At 43.8% G+C, this 22,061-nt stretch overlaps 1 protein-coding gene and 1 pseudogene across 2 annotated transcripts in view; both read right to left on the reverse strand.

Annotated features, from left to right (window-relative positions):
* Positions 1 to 16,266, reverse strand: part of LOC147012040 (beta-1,3-N-acetylglucosaminyltransferase radical fringe-like) — a 45,337-nt gene extending 29,071 nt beyond the window's left edge. The window contains exons 1-2 of one of the 2 annotated variants that reach the window (XM_085858109.1): positions 15,673 to 16,266; positions 8,100 to 8,148 (exon numbers count right to left, since the gene is read on the reverse strand). In XM_085858109.1, the coding sequence (XP_085714235.1) occupies positions 8,100 to 8,148; positions 15,673 to 16,026 (403 nt within the window). In that variant the 5' untranslated portion in view covers positions 16,027 to 16,266. Of the gene's footprint in view, positions 1 to 8,099; positions 8,149 to 15,666 lie in introns of both variants that reach the window. The other variant, XM_085858108.1, reaches the window with a different exon arrangement.
* Positions 16,267 to 20,011: 3,745 nt separating this feature from the next.
* Positions 20,012 to 21,610, reverse strand: LOC147012041 (uncharacterized; annotated as a pseudogene).
* Between the last annotated feature and the right edge of the window lie 451 nt (positions 21,611 to 22,061).

Below are 22,061 nucleotides of genomic sequence, written 5' to 3' on the forward strand. Positions count from 1 at the left end.
CTGTACAAAGATTTGGATTATTTCAATGATATGATATTCACACAGTCACATCAGACTGCCTCTGTAAAGACGGATCGACTGAGCCGAGTGGTCTAAAACTCAAACTCTCACTGTTACAATATGCTATTCCAGTTTGGAATGCTGGTCTCACCATCTGCTAAAGTAACGAATTGGAACAGGTTCAGAAAAGGGCTCTCCGATTCATTCTCGGACAATTACAAGTGATTATGACGAGGCCCTCCAGTCGTGTGATATTCCAACCTTGAAACAGCATAAGTTGAAATTTGTCTGGGATTCACAGGCCAATTGCTAACATCTAATGAGTTTAGACATTGGCTTGCAGACCTCAGGAAGGATAGGACACAATTCTCTCAGAAATTCATCTCAACTTTCACAAATTACGTGTAAAACCAAAAGGTACAAAAGCAATGCCGTAACATACTTTGTTAACATTCTTAATGAATAATGTTCAGTGCACTCTCCACTTTTTTCCCCCTCCTTTCTTTTTGTTAATTACATCTTCTTTTAAGATTTTTAACGTAGAAAAAAAATTACATGTATATCTTTTTACTAACACTACTTGCTGATTTTGATGATGATTTTAATTGATTTGATATACAATGTAGCTGCTGTCCTCTTTTTATGTTTACATTCATTTTGCATGAGAACACCTGTCCTTGCCTTTTGGTTTCAGGTAGCTCATACTTTTTAACTCTCTATTTATTTGAAGCTTATACAGCCTAGCTCCCAGGCTGAGTTTTCCTTTTCCCTTCTTTAATCACATTCACCCTGGTTTCTCCCCCTTTCTCATGTTTACCTCATCTCTGTTTCCACCTATGCCTGGTGTTGGCTTAATGGTTAGGGTGGTGGGCTTGGGATCCGAGGATCCTGAGTTCAAATCTCACTTGGCTGTTGAATTAATACCAGGTGGGGTTGACTCTGCATGTCATCCTTCCGAGGTTGGTAAAATGAGTGCCAGCTTCCTGGTATCCTGTATCGGAGTGGTGACCTGTCCAGGATTGTGCCCAATAGCCAAGGAGACCGCTTCGGCAGCACCAACGCTCTGCATAGAGTATGGTCCCAATGGATGGATGTATTGATGGTTTGCACCAAGTGATGTGCTATTTCACCTATTTTCCCATCCTCCTCTTGATTACATCTTTCACTGAAGGTGAAGGAGGTTATGTTTTCACCCCTTTCTGTTTGTTTGTTTGTTTGTGTGCAGGATATCTCAAAATGTTGTGGATGGCTTTGGACAAAACTTGGTGGACAAGTTGGGTGTGTGACAAGGACGAACTGATTAGATTTTGGTGATGATCTGGATCTGGATCCGACTACTAGAATTTTTAAAGTTATTTTTCACCATTGAGAGAGATAGGGCCAAAAACTAATATACTGTATTTGGCACGATATCTCAAAAAGTTGTTGACGGATTCGGATGAAACTTGGTGGACAGGTTGGGTTTGTGACAAGGAAGAATTGAATTGATTAAATTTTGGTGAAGATCCGGATCTGATAATTTTTAAGTGATTCTTCACCATTGAGAGATCGGACCAAAATGATGCACAGCACGATTTTGGTGAAGATCCGAATCCAGATCTGGATACGAGATTTATTTAATTTTTAAAGTGAATCTTCACCATTGAGAGATAGGACCAAAAATGATATATTTGTTGGGCCTGATATGTTCTATTAATCTATTGGATCAATTATGTGCTCTATCCAGTGCCATTCTAGTTTTTGCTGTATTCACCCTCCTATAGTGTCTATCCTGCCTTATGGTAATGATATTTTATAATGCAATTTGTTTGTATTCCTTGTCATTCCTAAGTATGTGCAGGAGATGGGTTGTTCTAGTGCACTTTCTTCCATAATTGTTTATCTGTCATATGTATAATGGGGGTGGTTTAATCTTTGTGGTTTGCAGTAATCAAGTCCGTTTGTGAATTCATCTGTCCCTTGTTATAATGTGGCTTTTGTATGCAATTTAATGATATTGCAATGCACTATTTTGCAGCCATTTCTCTTTTCTCTATGTCTGAATGTTTAAGTGAGGTTGAATAAAGCTATTACTACTACTACTACTACTACTACTACTACTACTACTACTACTACTACTACTACTACTACTACTACTATGATGACTAAAGCTATACTACTTGAGAAAAACCTCCACTCGTGCTTCTGTCTCTTCCTTAAGCCAATTTGTAGATCGCTTCGCCACCATCTAGCTTTCGGATACCTCTCCCTACCTCTAATCTGATTGGTTGCCTCGCATAGCAACGGCTCCGAAGGATTTTCTCAACCTCATGGAAATCTTTACTCGAGGATTTCCAAAAGGTTATTTATGCAACAGCCCTCAAATAAATCCTTTGCAAAGGGAATCACGGTGTACCTTAAGCAGGGCCAACAAGAGCCAGAATGAGCCCCTGGGCAATACTAGATGTAGGGCCCCCTTCAAAAAAAATTAACAACCTTTTGGGAGATTCGTCCTTGGAAACACATGCCATGCTTAAGGGAAATTAGAAACATACAAAATAAAGTTTACTGGTAAAAATTAAGGGAATAATTATGGACCCATATTAGATCCGGGCCCGAGGGGAGTTACCCAGCACCCCTCCCACCTCTGACCTTAAGGGTAATCTTTCCTTAAGGATGAGGGAATTTTCTGCAACTGGGCCCGAATCCTCAACCTATGCTTCCTAACCACAAGTCTTAACCCACCCGCTCTCAACCCGAAGACGTCAATCCTCTCCCAGATCTCGATCGCTGAGGCCTATCTTCACAAGAACCATGACGCCTATCAGTTCAAAATCTTTTTAACTGTCGCTTTGGTCGTTTTAAACTGAAGGGAAAACTTATAGGAAGGGCATGGCAATTGTGAATGTGACAGCTCAAAAGATGTCTTTGGCTTCACATAGCAGTAAACATTTGCACAGCAGTAAGCCCCAACATTGGAGCTGCATGATTTTTCAGGTTGAAATTGTGGGTGGCATCAGGCAAACTGTCCAACCAATGGGTGGAATAGAATGTTACAAAAAGATGGACGGACGCATGCATGGTGCCTTTTATCATATAAAAAAAGAGGGGAGAGGCTATTTACAAAGTATCTGGGGAAAAGGATAGACAAAACGCTCAAAAAATGGTCCTGATCTGGCGGTCAAAGGATACAGATACGAATGAAAGGGACATGCAATCTTGTGTACAAAAAGAAAAACAATGCCAAACCCGCTAATGGTGCCAACAAATACCAGGATTCGCACAACAAAGAGGCAAGCGAGGGCTTGGGCAGGCACGATTCAGTGGTGTGCAAGTTGCTGGCACATAGCGCTGGTGTGGCTCTGAACAGCAGATAGCAGGAGCTATGCGGTGGAGGCGAGGGACTGGCCCTCGTGAACTCTGGGATCGCTCTCATGCATGGTGAGTCTCTTCCTTGACCGCCCACTGCTTGTGGGTGTGGCCGTCTTCTAGCCCATCCAGCCCTGCGGGATGACCCTGAACAAAAGTGTTCCACCTTCCTCCACGGCTCCGCAGCCGACTTTGCCCCATGGCTTGTGCAGCCTGCCAGCATAAACATTTGTAATGGTCGTTCCTCATAAAGCACAATGCGCTTTCTGGTGTGCTTTTGGTGTTAAATGCCACAAGTCCTCATTTGGCCTTGCCTGAAAAAAGGAGGTTTAACACAACAATCTGACTCTATCTGCTTTATAATGATCGCTGCCTTTTCAGTGCACATCTTACAAGACAACTTACTCTTATAAATTCTCTGTTACAAGAGTAAATCTAACCTACATGATCACACTGTCAATACTATTCTTAGCACACTCGAGCTATGGATCTCCCTCCCCTTTCACATGGGTAAATTCATCAAATTATCAGTGGTAATAGTCATAATGTGTTTATTATTGCAAATTAACAGCCTCTATAAATGTGTGTGAAATAAACTTTTCAAGTAAATAACAAGAAAAGTGTCATTTTACCATATTGTTGTGGGCCGGCGGGGTCGGGTGAGAAGACCACTATGTGGGGGAAGCTAGGTCGATTCCCACCAGACTCCCCGGAATTGTAGGCCGTCGCTCATGGATAATTCCGTGACGCGGCGGGTCGCTTAACCGACTGTGGACGCCAATAACTCAACCGCGTGACCTAGGGTCCTCCCGTCTATGGAATCGGGTTACCTAATTAACCACGTGGTTTGATTACCGGGGAACCACACCTTCGGTACGCCTTGTCCGAACCGGATCACTCTACCGGATCGGATCACTTTACCGGATCGGATGCAGCCGAGCGACACTGCCAAGGACGTACCGGCTAGAAGGAACGGATCGTTGGGAATAAAGACCCGGCTAAACTTAGATTTGAACCATGCTGGACCAATGAGAGAAAAGACGAGCTGGGAATATTCCTCATGACAATTATTTATAACAGCAAGCAAGGAAAGCATGTGGTACGACAAGGATTTATTGGGTATGTAACGCAGGGAAAGAGGAGAGAGGTGTGGGGTGCGCCAATAATACAAGCAACTTACTAAACGAAAGCGGACACAGTGCAGACTTGACGCGAGATTATTAACAGTAACAACAATAAGGATCTTAGACAGGCTTACTTAACAGACAGGCGCCAGCACACTCAGACACACACACAGAAAAAGAAACCCCAATGAAAAGGGACTTTTGCAGCCAGGGAGGGGGTTGAGGTTATGCTCTCGGTACCTGGGCGTTTCGGGGAGGGATGCTCCGTGGTGCGGTACCCGACAATAGTCGCATTGTCCTGGCCACAGCCGCACTTGTGGAGATCGTGTTCTGAAGGAGCTTGAGTCGAGAAGGGCGGAGTCCAGAGTGCGAGGGTGGAGCAGTAGGTGGGACCCGGCAGGAGGCAGTTCGTCGAGGCGAGACGTGGGCGGAGTCAAGAAGCAGGAGGCGATTCGTCGAGGTCGGGTGGGTGGAGACGAGGAACAGGAGGCGGTTCGTCGAGGCGAGACGTGGGCGGAGTCGAGAAGCAGGAACAGCTTGTGAAAACACCCACACCGAACACACACTTCTCAACATCACTAGACGGAAGAATTTATACATCTTTTATGGAGCCCGAAGCTCGAGGGAGGGGCCATGCCGAATCCAACGTCATCACCCGCGTCGGACGTTCCGACTGGCTCCGACGTCTCACGTGGTCCGCCAGCTTGGGCCAGGTTTCGGGTAGATGTTGGTGCACCCCGCCCACGTACGTGACTTGCCGCACCTGTCGGGTTTCAGGTTCGCCCGGAAAACGAGACTCCGGATACAGTGGATACAGCGGATCCTTTATGGCAGCGCGGCAGTTTTGCCCACCTTACCGCCAAAGCGTACTTGACTCGCCGCACATGTCTGGTTTTGGGTATACGTTGATGCAGGGTTATGGTAGACGTCACGAGGGGCGAGCAGGCAGAGGGTACCGTGGGTTGTCGTGGAAGCTCAAAGCGATAGTCCAGCACCTAGCGCACATGGCGGATTTTACCTCAGAAAAGAAAAGAAAAAGAGTGGGGATGCAATAAAAGGAGAAAATGATTTAATAATCCGAACTATTAAACCTCAACGCAACGCAGGGGTTAACGCTCTCCCTTGTTTTCCCACTAAACAAAAGGAAGGGGTCTATCTGCACGTATATTAATGGCATAACTGTCTCAGGACACCTATCTGTTGTATGCATGCAGTTCCGAGAACCGCAACAATATCATTCAATACTCTGTATGTCCACCCTTTGCCTTTTTGAATGCAATCACTCTTTTACACATGCTTCCTGTATACGACTGAATCTTCCTGTCACTCTTCCAGGATTATTATGTCAAATATCCTGTAATATATTCCACAGTTCAGTCAGATTAGTTGGTTTCCTCTTGCTCTTTTCTATTGCCAGGTAGTCCCATATGACCTTGATAGGACTCATGTCCGGACTACGGGTGGCCATTCTAACACTTGGAGCACACCAGGTGTAACCTTGTTCCCCAAATACTGTTTTACTATGCGGTATTAGAAGTGCCTTTTGGATAATTATCCTGTGGGAGAATAAATCTTCTGATTAAATGATTTCCACTAGGAACTGCATGGTGCTGCAGTATCTGCTTGTACATATTTCTCTTTTGTGAGCATTCCATTGATTTTAACAAGTTTTCCTCCACCAAAAGCTGGGATACAACCCCAGACAGTCACAGAGCCTCCCCTGTGTTTAACAGTAGGTTGCAAACATTGTGTGTCAGAACGTTCTCCAGGTCTTCAGTGTACGAACCGGCGTATCTTGGGTCCAAAAATTTGAAACTTCGATAAATCAGACCAGAGTACCCGATTCTATTGTTCAGTCACCAAATCTTGGTGTCGCCTTGCAAATTTCAATCTTTTCACCTTATTCTGTGGTCTCAGCAATGATTTCTTTGCTGAACCACTGCCATGGAAACCTACTGCAATTAGCCATCTGTGCACAGTGCTGGATGAGATGTTAATTTTCAGGCCTGCTCTCATTTCATTTGTCAGCTGCTGACTTGGTTTTCACCTATGACGTAGTGCAGGTCCACAAGAGCTCCACATTGCAGCTGCTGCTGCTGCTGCTGTTGCTGCTGTTGTTGCTGGTGCTGCTGCTGTTGTTGCTGTTGTTGCTGCTGCTCCTGCTGCTGCTGTTGCTGTTTTTGGGGTAGATTTTTGAAATGTGCACCCATTGGTCAGACAGCTGCCAGACCACACCCACATTAGTGGTGTGACTCCACCCACCATGGCACCCAGACAAAATGATATGGCCACCATCTTGGTTTTCTTGTGGGCCTCTGATGATTATGCACTCCTCCGGGTTTGTTGTGTCACATTTTCATTGGCTTTGTTTGCATCGAGTGTTAATCACAATGATAGACCCCAAAAAATATAATCACATGTCGAATAAAAATTATTAGTAAGGTTTAAACAAGCCCGTACACACCCCCCATGGGTACACGGTACAGATATGGCACAAGGTTAATGAGACAGATTAGAGAATGTAAGCTGAGCCATATAACAGCAAGGATGAGGGGGTTAAGTGGACAGAGGAGGCAAAAAAAATATTCTGTGTTGCAGGTTGTGACTATATTGCAGATATTCTTGTCTTCTATCGCTTAAACTGAGCAACTTCAAGTACTTGTCTTGCCTTGAGGAGATTCTTCTGGGTCCTCCTGGCCTTTTCTTGTCTTGTACAAAGCCAGTTTCTTTCAAGTGTTGCAAAGTGTACCTTACACCGTTGGAGATCTTCAGTTTTTCTGCCATTTTCTTCATTGTGTGCCCTTCTTCTCACAGAGGTTGGATCTTCACACGCTGTTCTGTTGAAAGTTGCTTCCCTGGTGCCATTCTGAACCCATTCTTAGATTTTCAAGCAAGGGAACAAGCTAACGAAAACTAATTTCACATACTCACTAATTTGTAACTTTTATTGTGTTTTCTTGTAATTTGCATTTGGGTAACTGCTGTTGATTATTTCAATAATTTATTATTTACTATACAAAAATATACAAACAGCTTCCTGCATATTTTCTCTTTGGAAAGTGGATATTACAAGCACCTCCATCCATCCATCCATTAGGACCATACACTGTGCAGAGCGTTGGTGCTGCTGAAGCAGTCTCCTTGGCTATTGGACACAATACTGGACGGGTGACCACTCCGACACAAGATACCAGCAAGCTGGCACTCATTTTGCCAACCTCACAAGGATGACAGGCAGAGTCAACCCCACCTGGTATTAACTCAACAGCCGAGTGGGATTTGAACTCGGGATCCTTGGATCCCAAGCCACCACCCTCACCATTAAACCAAATAAGCACATGATAATATAATATATACAGCAAAAATAATACTTTTTCAATTTCCTAATTAAATTTATATCCTTTAGAGTTGAAGGTAACTGTGATATTAAATTGACTTTCACAGAAATTTGAATCATCTACCTCTTGTATATTGCACACTTCTAACTTCGCACAAATATTTAATGGGGAATAGGACCACAAATGTGAAAATAACCCAAACTTTTGCACAGTACTGTATTTCATGGATTTATTGACTTTTATTTTCATAAGTATTGTTTATCATTTGTAAAGTAGGAAAAGAGTGTACCTGATGTTTTTTCAAGCTCTTTGTCTTCACCATCGGTGAACACAATTGTCTGGAAAGGAGAAGGAGAAAGATGAGCAAGTGTTTTGTCGGCAAAAATGAAGATATGAGTGAGGTTGCTGGAGTGCGGCAAATCGGTCTTGGGTTTTGGACAAGAGGAGCCTGGTTTAACTCCATCCTTTTTTGTTGTCCTAACGGTTGGAGCATTGGTGCTACCAAAGCAGTTTAACTGTAAGGTCATGTTTGTTCAAGTTGCTAAAATGGGTTTCCCACAGGTCATATATGAATGAATTCAAAGCTCGTCCAAACAAACAGTTTTTAATGTAATGAATACTTTCACACCAAATGGAATTTCTGGATGCTGAAGATTACAAAGACCATAGTACCAATATACAGTACTTACAGATGGATCTTGACAAAGGTGCAAACACCGAGGGATGGGCTTAGAGGAACTCAAAGTATGAATTCCCTTGTAAGCAGGACGAGAATCACTTGACCACAGGTGATGCTCTACCCCCTCTCAGATTCCTCGCACATAGGCCTCCTTGTCCACCCTTAGCGCACGTACAGTTTTACGCCTCAGCTCCCTGAACAGCTCAGCTCTACCATTAAGCCTGGCCCTGTGACTCTGCTCAATGGTATCCAGTGTCACTTGAGAGACAAAATTCTTCTTCCCACCAATGATGAGTTCCAAGACATCCACCGGCAACATCAAGGACGGTGGTCTTGAAGGCACTCCACCACTCTTCAGGATTCCCCAAAGCACCCAGACCCCCCCCCCCCCCCAAATCCCGACTCAGCCTGTTCACAAAATCCTCAGCAACCCTGTTATCTTTGAGCTTGCCAACATCCTGCCTAGGCTGGGATGGTACCATTCTGGAACTTCAGAGTTGCAACCACAAGCCTGTGGTTGCTATTGAGGAACTGAGCACTCCGATGGACCCTGCAGTTCTGGATTATCCTCCAGCGACTATCAACGAGCACATGGTCGATCTCCTTTGCCACACCACCAGCGCTGGAATACCAAGTCCAACAATGAGCCTGTGGGTGCTGAAACCATGAACCAGACACCTTAAGTCCATGATTTCTTGCAAAGTCAAGGAATTTAGTGCTATTCTGGTTCACAGTTCCAGACCCATGAGGCCCAACACATGTCTCATAACCATCCCTATCAGTTCCAGTCCATGCATTGAAATCCCCCAAGACTAGAAAAGTATCTCCCTTGGAGCAATGACCAACCACAGACTCGAGCGTGTCATAGAATGCGTCCTTCACGGTGAGATCACTCGCCTCAGTCAGATCATATGCAGAGACCAGGGAAACGACATCCAAGGAGTGACGAATCCTCAGTCTCACAATACACTCATTGACTGGTGTTACCTCAATTATCATTGGAGTCAGCTTATTGGACACAGCTATAGCAACTCCTTGGGCATGGTAACCATCAGAGCGACCAGACCAATAGTAGATGTAACCACCCACCATGATCTCACCACTATCCGGTCTCCGAACCTCGGAGAGTGCTGCATTACCGATGTTCAAACACTTGAGCTCAGTTGATAACAGAGACAGGTGATCATCCTCTCTTAGGGATCATATGATCATCCTCTCTGATCATCTTCTTCCAGGCATCCCTCGAAGGGACTGCCTCAGGTTAACCCAAGGAGACTGCCATCTGGTGGATGACACCTCAGCACCACCGACACATACTACTGCAATCTGACCCGGGAAGGTTACCCCATGGTTTTCCTCCTATCATCAAAGAGTGGGGGTCTCGAAGTCTTTGCCCCAATCCTGTCATACAGTGAGCTGCCCGGTGGAGGGCAGCTGCACAGGAGGTACTCCCACGGAGTGGATTTTCAGGGTTTTATGGTGGCCGGAGTGCAAATCCTGCCACCAACCTCTTTAAAAATAAAAAAGTAACCCAACTGCAGGAGGACGTCCGCAGATACAGTTGGGCACGAGATTATGGATGGCCGTTGGCTCACAAGGAGCTCCTCCACCCTTTGGCAGGTTATGTTTTTAATCCTGCTGAGTTTCCATATCATGTACCCTCCGAACCAGGAAACCTGGTGGGGGAGACGGTTTAGTCACCGACAACCCGACCATGAAACAGGTTAGTCCGGCTTGGCATGGTACCTGTAGCACGTCACAGATATAATCTGACCTGAACTGACAATAGGTGCATTTGCACGCCAATTTTCCATTCCAAACTGCACGTCAATTCTCAATCGCCATTTCGCCTCAGACCTTCATTCTGCTCAACAAACTATACCATACTCACAACAACCACTTCATATGACCACTAAAAATTCCTGTAACAACCGATGCTTACATTTTTCCACAACAAACACGACTTTATTCACAATTTCATAACAAGGAACTTCAATCAGGCCATCAGGAACAAGGAAATACCCCAGGAAGCTTGAAATCGATTTCAGATTACCGGGAGGTAACTTGAAAGGGGGGTAGCTTGAAATATTTACACCGGCACTCCGGGTACAATCGGCCCATGATCGAAGTTGGTCCTCCCGCGCCGGCACTCTCGGCTCAACATCGTTCGTGACCGTTTCAGACGAACCATTTGTTGACACTTTCTCTCCATTAATCCCATCTTGCACACGTAAAACGTTTGACTTCTTCGTTCGCTACATTGTCCTGGTGAATAATACACTGGGGGAGCATCCTCACTGGCCATATTCATCAAAAATCGCCGATCAGCTGCCATCTTGGACAACTTAGCTGGTCACGTGACAGTCTGACGTAATTTGCATACGATGTCAGCCGATCGATTGGCTGTCGAGGCGTCACGTGGCCCACGCGTGATCCGTGTGGAGAAAATTCAAATGAGAGAATGCGGGGAATGCATCGATTTTCAAGATGAAAATACACAATGACTGCAGCTATTTGAGTGGAGAACTTTTGGCTACATATGTATTTGGATATATACTATCATATTATCAAGGTTTTGTCTACCCCCCCCCCCTCCCCGATGAGTGGAACGAAACTTGATTTTCAGGCACTTTCTGAGCCATGGCTGATGGCCTAAATCTCTTCCCCACAGTTTTCTGCAATTTGTTGCGTTCTTCCTCGGCCCAACAGTTCAGCAGATTCGCGATGACGAATGGGCCAAAGCGCAAAACTTTCCCAACCGATCCTGAGGTGAAAGGTCTGTGCACAGCGCACACCCTGAGTGGGAAATGATGGCGTTGTCCGACTGAACTGGGTGAAGCCTAGCACCGCCATGCGCCGAGGACCGAGGTTGAGTGCAGGGGGTTCTCCCCACAAAAGAGATCAAATATCGGATGGCGGATGCGATGCTTGTGTTTCCGAATGAAAATGTGACACACATCATGTCGGGATATATGGGAAAGTCATGGTGTATGTTCGTGAGGGCCGGAGATACCACCCTGTTGCGCCTCATCTGTGCAGTAGTTCTAACACGGTCTGTGGTACCGACAGACTCAAACAAGTCGGTAATGTTCCTTTTTTTTCGAACCTTCCATGACAATCACTCGTTTTGTTTTGAGGCAAAGTTAGTGACGCGATGATAAAACCGATACGATTTATCCGTACGGGGACAGCATTGACCGAGTTCGTACGTCGACGCTCAGCACTATCGGGTGGACGAGTCCACTGACACGCTCGAAGAGGGGTGTTGTGTTTGGCATTGGCACGCGCAATCGGCATATGCTGGTACAGGATATGTGCGCGTCATTCTCAACACCCCTCGTCGAGCGTGTTCGTGGACTCGTCCACCCGATGGTGTTGAGAACCTGACACAGTGAACACACACACACACACACGCCTCACTGCTGACAACCATGTGGCGGGCCCTGCATGGATTGCGGTACTGTGTGTTTGCTGGAAAAATGGAAATGGGAGCTGGGGTGTTCTTTTTACATAGTTTGGGCATAAAAATGAGGGTGAAAATATATTTTTGTTTAAAAGTGAAACAGAAACATGTGCAAAGTCCGGGGGGGGGGGAGTTGCACACCCCCTGCGCCCTCTCCTTGGATCCGTTCTTGCTCTAGAGGGCTGTCAGGATGTCCGAAAGGTTCGTACTTACAGGGCCGGATTTAGGCATGGGCAAGCTGGGCAGTTACCCAGGGGCCACCACAACCAGGGGGCCTCCACATATTTCATGAAAAAAAAATTGTAAGGAAAAATGTATTTGTGAGTGCCTCAACGGTAGTTGTTAGTTAGTGGAACAGATATAAGATATTCATCTTATCTCATTCTCTATTTTATATGGAAGTTCAGATTCTTTGTTCTTGAAAAATATACTTTTTGGATGACTGTAAATATGTATTGTCACCTTTTTAGTATTCTAAGGTAGGGTGGGCCTCCACTACTGAAGGCTGCCCAGGGGCCACCACATGTCTAAATCCGGCCCTGTTCGTACACTCACTCGCCTCCGAGCCGTCCAGCCTGGGTTCGAATCTCGTCCCAGCGATAAACTGCCATCCCGGTGTCTCGCAGGCAGGGGGTTCATCAATGTGTCCCTCTCATGTACGTTAAATGGGAATCCCGTCTGATTTTGTGTCTTAAAAAAAGAATAAAAGTTCAACATTTCATACATTTGGTGTTACATCCTTCAGATAGGAGGACAACATCCTCTTCCGTCTCTTCGGGTCTTGATACACTTGAAATACGTCTTTCAATCCTCACAAATCTCACACTCTCACTATCTCTCTCTGAAAGGACCATCTGGCAATCCCCTCTCCACCCACTACCCCCCCCCCCTTCCACAACTTTTTTTAATAATCCTCTTAAGGATGGAGTCGTTCAAACTCCTGGGTCTCCCGATCAGCCATGATCTTTCTTTTCTTTGACAAAGCACGTTTCAAAGTTGGCCTCCAAAGTCAGTTGTGCAAAGTTCTTCCTTGGCACACCTGAACTCATATCCACCTACGTACAAGGCCTTCATCCGTAGCTTCATGGAACACTGCTCTCCTCTCTCGGCTGCTGGCTCCCCTGCCTCCCATCTTGCTCAACTTGATGCCATGGAGACCAAGGCCTTCAAGATCATTAGAATCTCCCACGATGAATCTGAGTCTATGGGTCTGCCTCTATCTCTATCACTTTCCTATCGCAGACAGGTCGGTGGTCTCTGTGTTCCACCACGTCCTTTCTGGTCTTGCACCCTCTGCTCTTTCTGTGTCCCCCTCAACTCCCTCGGTTTGTGCAGGACACACACAGTCTACCAGAAACCCCCTTGTGGTGAAACTCTCAAAATCCAAAAATCATTTCTCACCTCCACTCATTTGTTCCTCTTTTTTTTCCTCACCTGTGAAAGCAACTTCCACATTCTCTTCAATATAATTCTTCCCTCCAGGTCTTCAAGACAGCAGTTGACTGTCCAGCCCCTAACCCTCGCCCAAAAGCCCACCTTTTTCCATTCCTTCCATGAGCCTTGATTTTGTACAGTATACCAATAAATAAATCAATAAATACAAATATTGCACACCGTTCCCTCTTTGTCTTCTTTAATGGATACGATTGTTCCCATGGGAAACTTGATGTTGGCTTAGTGGTTAGGGTGGCTGGCTTGGGATCTTGGGGTCCTGAGTTCAAGTCCCGTTGGCTGCTGAATTAATAGCATATGGGGTTGATTCAACCTGTCATCCTTCTGAGGGTTGGTGAAATGAGTACCAGTGTACCGGTATAGGGGCACAGCATCAGCGGCATCGTCGTGCCCCCAACAAAATGATAGCTACCCGGCAGCCAAGCTGTCATACACAAGAAGATTATTCCCATGTTCTTGTGAGGTTTATCGGGAGAATCTTGGCCCGAGTCTTTCATGAACCGGCTGGCCAGGCCTGACATTGGACTTCAGCTTCTGGCAGGAATTTGTAATTTGTTCAGGATGCCGGCGATAGCTTGCCAACTCTTCACGAAGGACACCGTGGGATTTTTAACGTCACCAACTAATGCCGCCAGATGGGATGCCGACGCCCATCCGAGAGACCACACAGACACACACACACACACACACACACACACACACACACACACACACACACACACACACACACACACACACACACACATTGATTAATCACCCTGCCTGTGAAACACCGGGATGACAGTTTATACCTCGGCCGGGATTCGAACCCAGGTTAAACATCTTGGAGGTGAGTGTGCCTACCTCTAGGCCCTCCTGCTCTAGGCCCTCCTGCCAGCCCATGTACTGCACACCGCTCACTGATCGTTTAAATTTTCGACCATTAACTTGATTCAATCGCTCAAAAGAAACTTTTCTTTTCATCCTTATCCCATATCCTGATCAGTGAGAAAATATTTTTGGCATTTTGATACCTGAAGACTCGTTTTACGTTCGGAGAATTTTTCAACACCTTTCCAATATGAAATAATAATGTCTCATAGTTAGTTTCACCCGCTTGCAATTACATACAGTATTACATTTATTTCACCCACAATAATCATAACAATAACAAGTCTGAAGACGACGATGGTTCACGAGCAGTATTTGATGATGTAGATTGTTTCAGAAGTCAAGGATGAGACAATGTGATAATGTTTTACCAAGTTATAAAAATGATCAACATGATGTGGTACGAGCGACAGGTTATTAGCTGCAAAATGTCGAAAACCCAGTTTCGTTCAACAACTTTCAAAATTTGACCTTTGCATAACCTTTCAAGGTCACAAAACAACGTTGTGGACATTGAAATAAGTAAACAGGATACGTGCTATAGCTTATTGGAGTTAGTTCGTCGAAGAAGGTTGAAAACCCGGTTCGATTCCCACAACTTTGAAAATTTGACCTTTGTGGCCTTTAAAGGTCAAAGGTCAAGGATTATGACCTTTGGTGCAAAACTTCCTCTGGAACATTCCAGGGACAATATAACGTCATATAGGCTATATGGCATTTCGCACTCCTCGGATTATCCATACTTTGATGAAATCAGCGTAAAAACAAACTTGAAGGGGTGCCACGGGCAAGGTGTTCGAGATAGAGCAAAATGGTTTCAAGACATTAGGTTGGGAATGACCTCAAAATTATGCATAAAAAAATATTGTCATCCCAGCTCTCAAAGTTTGAGCAGTCGTGTGATTTTTATGTCAAAATTCGCAATTTTCTAAGTTTTTGACCTTGTGACCTTGACCTTGGGAAGAAAATGAAAAATCGGACAACAAGTTTTAGATAATTCATTTTGCTATTTAAATACCGAAGAACTCATTCCATTCAATCAATTCCCTGGGAGAAGATAGATTTTTAATCTGACTACCCCCTAAAAATGGCTCTTTTTTGGGGCGTGGCTCTACCCACAATGGGCGTAGCTCGCCCTCATCCAGGAAAACACTAGACATTGATATCGAACACATAACCAAGTTTCATTAAGATGGGATCAAAATCCACAGAGTTATGCTCTGGACAGACAGACACACAGACAGACAGACAGACAAGACAGACTCACAGACACACAGACGTAACGAATATAGTGGTCACTCTGGCTGGCGCTCATGAACCAATAATAATAATGAGAGGAACACTCCTCCGCTACTTTCACACTCGCACGAACGCTCGCTCCCGAGCGCATACCTGTACCCGTGCACGCGGGATCCACGTGGCGAGGAGCAGCGCAAGGCGTGACTGGTGGAACTTGCGTGAGGTGCGGACTGCAATCATGATGTCCGCTGCTCGGAGCTTTTGGCCCCCCCGGCGTTTCCCCCCGTTATCTTGCTCCTTAAGCCAACCCGTGTCCTTCTCTTTGAGCCGTATGTCCCTTTGTGAATGACCCACAAGCTCCGCAATGTAGCCGGAGAGACCATGCCCCGTCGATGCGGTGCGATATGGCGACAGCGCATGTGGTTTGATACCTCTCGCGGTCTCCCGTCGTAACACGACCCCAACAAGGACGCAAGCGAGAAGCGCCAGGCAGGCGGGACGCTTATTACGCATGTCTTAGCTCACTCTTCTCGTGTCCCTCTATGCACACTCTTTGTCAATCAATTTGTCCGTCACTCTAGTCTCCTCGCATGACACCGTGGGCACCGAGCGAAGACTTTGTGCGCATGGTCACAGAAGCAGGAGTACGTGGTGGGCAGGAAACTAGGGAGATGCTTGGGAAATGGAAACTAAGGGGAAAAGCGGAGAGGAAAGGCCAAACGTAACGATGTGGGATCGGCTGTGCAGCCGAGTGTGTGAAACAAAGCGAGGAAGTGGAGTCGGTCGGAGCATGTTTCCTGCGGACGCGCCATGATCCACCCATGCGTGACAACAGGACCAAATCATTGCAGGATCAACATCTATCGATTGTTTCAATCAAACGGACCTGGTGAACGGGGAACACTCGTGGCCGAAGTGGAGATCGATCATGGTGCTGCTACCCGTGGGTCGATTCGATGAAGGTGTTTTGAAAAATAAACTCGAGCCAAGTCGGTGGCATTTGCCATCAGCGCAAATCCCCATGCTTTGCACCAAAAGGAAAGTTGAAAGATGGTAAAAAGTTCCACCAGGAAAGACCCAATATCAAATTTTGAGTTCATTTCCCCCCCCCTCCCCCCAATTTTTCCCCTCGGTGACCTTAAGTCCCCATCCTTCGGGAATGAACCCGGGGTCAAATCCCCAAAAAAATCGTACATATTTCATGTCTCCTAATGTTGATTGCATATATAAAGTTGCATTTAAAATGTTCCCGTAATTGCATTTTTCGGTCTTTGACCGTGTGATCCCGCTCCCTCTTGCAATGTGCTGATCATAACTACCGAGTTTGGTGAATTTTTGCACAAATGTTTAGGAAGAGATAGCGCGACAGACAGATGTACAGACGGAGCCGATTACAATACCCCCCCCCCCCGCCCTCCCACATTTTTGAATAATAATTTGCTTCTGCGTGTCGAAAAGGCTTTCCCTTGTGGTTCCCCACACTTTCAGAGCCGCCATAGCTGTCTTCTGGCAATTAAGACTACTCTTCGGTGGTTGGTCTTTCACCTTCCCAAGCAGTAGTCAGGGAACAATAATTTGCCTACTCTTCTTTAATACCACACACAAATTTACCTTGACCTTTGGTGGCTAGCATAGAGAACAAGAGCAAGAATTGCTTTGCCATGCATGTCCCATACAGATGTGATATTTTCTCAGTCCAAAAAGGAGATTACCGAAATTTTGATGAAACTTTCTGAAACTCGAACTTGTTCTGTAACTTAACAAAATAAAGCCATGTACCAAGTATCAGTTAAATATGTTAAAAGGCATGGGAAAAACTCTAAAAATCCACAGGTAGGACGGAGAGGCAAACCTATAGTCCCCTCCGGTAAAACCGGGAGGGGACTAATAAAAGAATCAAAGGATGAAATGTCATAATATTCTCTCGCTTTCACAACACGAACTTAAAACATTCTCCCAAATTGTGGTGAGAGATTTGAAAGCGAGATTTCTTTTTCCAATTTTTGATTTGAAAGCGAGTTTCCATTTAATACCTCCTGGATATCCCAAATTGTGCTCATGGGGGTATTTACCCCACGCACTCGAAGCGAAAAGCGGGGTTAAGCAATTTCTCCAGGTCCGTCATTCTGTCCATCTGTCTTATCAGTTTACGATCAAGGAACAATTTATTTAAATAAAATGTTACTTCTTGAACATGAATCGGAAGATAAGTCTTTTGTTTAGCAGTACTTTGGCTCTGAATTCATCACGACCGCACGTGCGAAGAGCGGAGAGACAATTTCTTTCCTTTGTCTGTCTACCTGGCAGTTCAACAAAATTGAAAATCATTCCAAACAGGAAAATTACTGTTTTTAAGGATGTCATAATGGACACAAACAACAAGCACGAATAACTCATGTAACGTCTTAGCTGGGGTTGGTGTAATCGGCACTGAGTAAAATGGCGGTAAAACCAGAAATCATTAATTTATACGATTTTTACAATGTTTTTTACATAAATCAAATTATATATTTGAAGACTGTAGAACACAAATCACCTTGTAAATACTTACAAGAACCTGCAGTTTCACAGTATGTCAATTGAAATACAGGTTTGATGGGGATGATGTATCATGGTGCTGTTCGGGACTGCTTCTGGATTACAGTACCGCACTTCAATAGCACTAAACTTTCAGATTTTGTTTTTTTAACGATCGTTAAAATCAATATTTTATTAAAATTGAAGTAACTGTGTGGGGATATCGTATCCGATGAACTCTCCAATTACACCTGTGATGAGAACCCCTGGTCTCAACTGTTCGATTCTTGAACCGACGATAAACTGTCAGTTTGGTGGTTCAGCAGACAGGTGCCGTGGTTGTATCAATGACTACCCCGTCCCATGGATGGACGTTAAACTGGGCTTCTCGTCCGCTGGCATTAGTTAGTGAACGTTAAAGATTTGTAATTTTTGAGTTTAAAACATTAAATCTTCTGAAGATTGTAAATCTTTTGAATTTATACAACCCAGAGTAGATTTATTTGAATTTTGACTCGATTTTCATTGAGCAAGTTCCATTGCGAGGCAATTCCTCTGCACACCCTCTCTATTCGTTTTTTAAATTGCCAGTCTTCAAAAAAAAAAATTATTCCTTCTCTCTGGTTGACCACACATCTTCAAAATCACTTGAAGTTTAATCTGCTCATCAACCTGCATCAATGCTATTGGAGTTGGTCACTGTGAATCATCAAGGCCAATGAAAATGATACGCTGTCACTCAAAACTTGTATGAATGGTCATGATAGGTGGTAGAGGGCTCAATATCTGTTGTTGAGACAAAATATAATAAGTAAAATTTGTCATCTGTCTGTATGTTCATGTTGTTAAAATTTAAAATTTTAATTTATGTTGTTGAAATTTAAAATTTTAATTTATGTTGTTAAAATTTAAAATTTTAATTTATGTTGTTAAAATTTGTCTGTATGTTCGCTTTTTTTGGCAAAGACCGCTGAGCCACGAACCACCACATTTGGCACACAGACAAGTCCTACCCGGGAATTGTCCGCAGCATATTTTCATCAACCACCTCAGCATTTAAAGACCCCAAAGACCCTCTAAGACCCTCAAAGACACCTAAAATCCTGAAAGACCTGTAAGACCCCCGAAGATGCTTTTGACCCAAAGACCCTGCAGACCTTTAAGACCCAGAAGACCACAAAGACTAAGACATTGAAGACCCCAAAGATACATAAGACCATGTAGGCTAGTGGCCAAATTAAAAAGGGGCCTAAAATTGTGAGAAATCCCTACCCATGGTAGAACAAGTCACAACCTATTTTTTTCTTGAAGAGGGATGTTTGGGGAGTTAGAAAATCATGGTTGTGAACCTGAGATCATTGCACAACATTTTGAAAATCACGTTTACATATGTACCACTGCAGACTGCAAAAATGGATTTAATCGCCACAGATTTTGGCTCATATTGGCTCATATATTTGTTAATACTGGCGCTACAAACACAAATTTGGTACCAAAATGTGCGGAATGATGACATATATATCTGTAAAAACCATTTGTGATGTAACAAAGGCTTTTGTGTGACCTATAGGCAAAAATAGTGGAATTTTACTCAACAAATCAGCTTCGGGTTTACCAATAAATATCAACAAAAACATTAATTACTTCAAAAATATTGGACTTGCAGTCATACTTGATACATCAACATAATCCAAGTTTATTTACCCTTTGAAAAATATATCTAATGATATAATTGTCACTGAAATGATGTAGTTATAACTGAAATCATATGTCGCCTCACTAATGCTGACCGATAGAAATCCCGAAGCAGATATGCAACATGAAGAATTGACTTAAGATTCTGACACAATTGTAAAAGTGACTTTTATAGACATCATGTTGATATAAGCTATTTCACATATGACGATAATGAATTCATAACATGCACTGTAACTTATGTACATCTATGACATGAAGTAATACATGTAATACATTTAAAAGTTCAGTCACGCTCTTCATCAGTGCTGTCGTCAAAGACAACAGAATCATCAACATTTGGACAATCGTCTGCGCTACACGAGCAGAATTCAGTGCAGGTCAGTCCTGCAGAGATACAATGACATGTTCTGCTCTGCCTACAGTCATCGTCGGTGCAGCGTAGGTATTGAAGAACTTTGGGGATGTAAATATCCTCCAAGGCAGTTTGATCAACAGCCACAGACGTGAGGAAACGTCTCACCTTATCATAGGACACACAGTATCCTAATTCATGAAGCATGTCAATGAGATGCTTGCTTCCCAATTCATGATGCACCTGCAAGGCTAAACCAAGCGTTATTGTGGAGTACACTCGACGGCTCTGTGATATTATATTGTGACAAATGGCGATCGTCCTCGGGTTGTTCTTCATAACACCTTAATCACTACAGCTGGTTACATTCGTGTGTGATTTCTCACTGGTGCACCACTGAATAAAGTCGTAGAGTGTATTAGGAACAAATTCTCCACAGTGCTGAATATCTGTTTCCTCGACAGGTGCATACATATTTCCAGCATGCTCGATATCAGCCATGTGCTTCCTCAGGATACCAGCTGCAGCATGTAAAGTATGCATTTCACTATCTGTGGTTGATGGTACATCAGACGGGATGTCTTCACATTCTGGTTCATCAGTCATGCTCTGCAGAATCGTGGCTTTTCTCAGGGCATCACATAAGGTCACAGAAGAAGAGCATATGATGTCAGTGTGGCGATCAAATGTTACACAGACTATTTGGTCACCATAATATATAGTTAATCGCTCCTTCAACTTCCAAGTTTTATACTGTTCTGCATTCGTGGTACCCAGTGAAACCAAATGTTCAACGTATTCATCTTTCAGATGAACGAGGGTTGTCACTGTCTTAGTTTTGGAGAACACAGTTTGTTCCAGATAACATTTCAGTTCATCAAAAGCTTCATCATGTAATGTGCCCATTGTTTCCTCTCCTGATTTACGAATTGCAGCAGTGATGTTCCTTTCTGAAATATAGTGTGAATAGCATAACCTGTGGTACTTGGCATCATAGGCGAACAAATCTGGAAAGGCAAGCATGCGCATGTGTATTTTATTGTCTTGTCTTTTGTCAGCTGCTGCCAGAACTTTTTCTCTGGTGGACTGTCCAGTTCCTGTAGATACCGGTGCAAGCTTGTTTCTGGAAGTGTTAGATTTTCCACAAATGAAGTAGTTAGTCCTGACGTCAAACCCAGCTGTTTCATTTCTGCTGATTCTTGTGTGTTCTGTTGCCGCAGACGTGCATGGTTGCTGGTCACTCTCACTGGGGTTGGATGTGGAGATATTTGACTTGCTGGTATACTTGGCCCGACACGATTTGTGGAATGATACTTTCAAATCAAGACTCAATATGTCTTGTTGCAAAGGCGAGATACTTTCGTAAACGTCATCTTTTCTGATTTGACTTGCTTTGAAGATTGCACTCAAACCATTAAATGTTGGGTTCTTTACAACTTCTTGCTTTTTAGGGTTGAGGGGTTTAAAGCATATGATGTAGTGGTCAGTGTCAATTTTACGATGCTTCACAACAGGTGATTCCAGATCCATAATTGCAGATCAATTGTCAGCACAAGTGTCTGAAATGAAATAGTTAAAGATAACTATATATCAGTAGTTTTATAAAAAGGCAATCAAGCTCAAAATTGATTTTCTGCAACTGGATTTAAGATCATTCTTGTTTGGTTAATGCATATACATGTATTATAAATTAATCAATGTCGATTACTTTTAGGGGGGGTGACATATGGTTTCGATAATAACTCGATTAATTCAACTGATTTATCTTTATGAGTTATATTTCTAAAAAGGAGAATGATATAGGGTTATTTTGATGTAATATGTAGTAATACAACTCAAATACTTATGAAGAAATTAATTGTTTAGTTGATATTTATTGGTAAACCCGAAGCTGATTTGTTGAGTAAAATTCCACTATTTTTGCCTGTAGGTCACACAAAGTTACATCACAAATGGTTTCTACAGATATATATGTCATCAT

The sequence above is a fragment of the Eptatretus burgeri genome, chromosome 15, assembly GCF_056783735.1.
Source record: "Eptatretus burgeri isolate ZD-2024b chromosome 15, Ebu_testis_v1, whole genome shotgun sequence".
Lineage (NCBI taxonomy): Eukaryota > Metazoa > Chordata > Myxini > Myxiniformes > Myxinidae > Eptatretus > Eptatretus burgeri.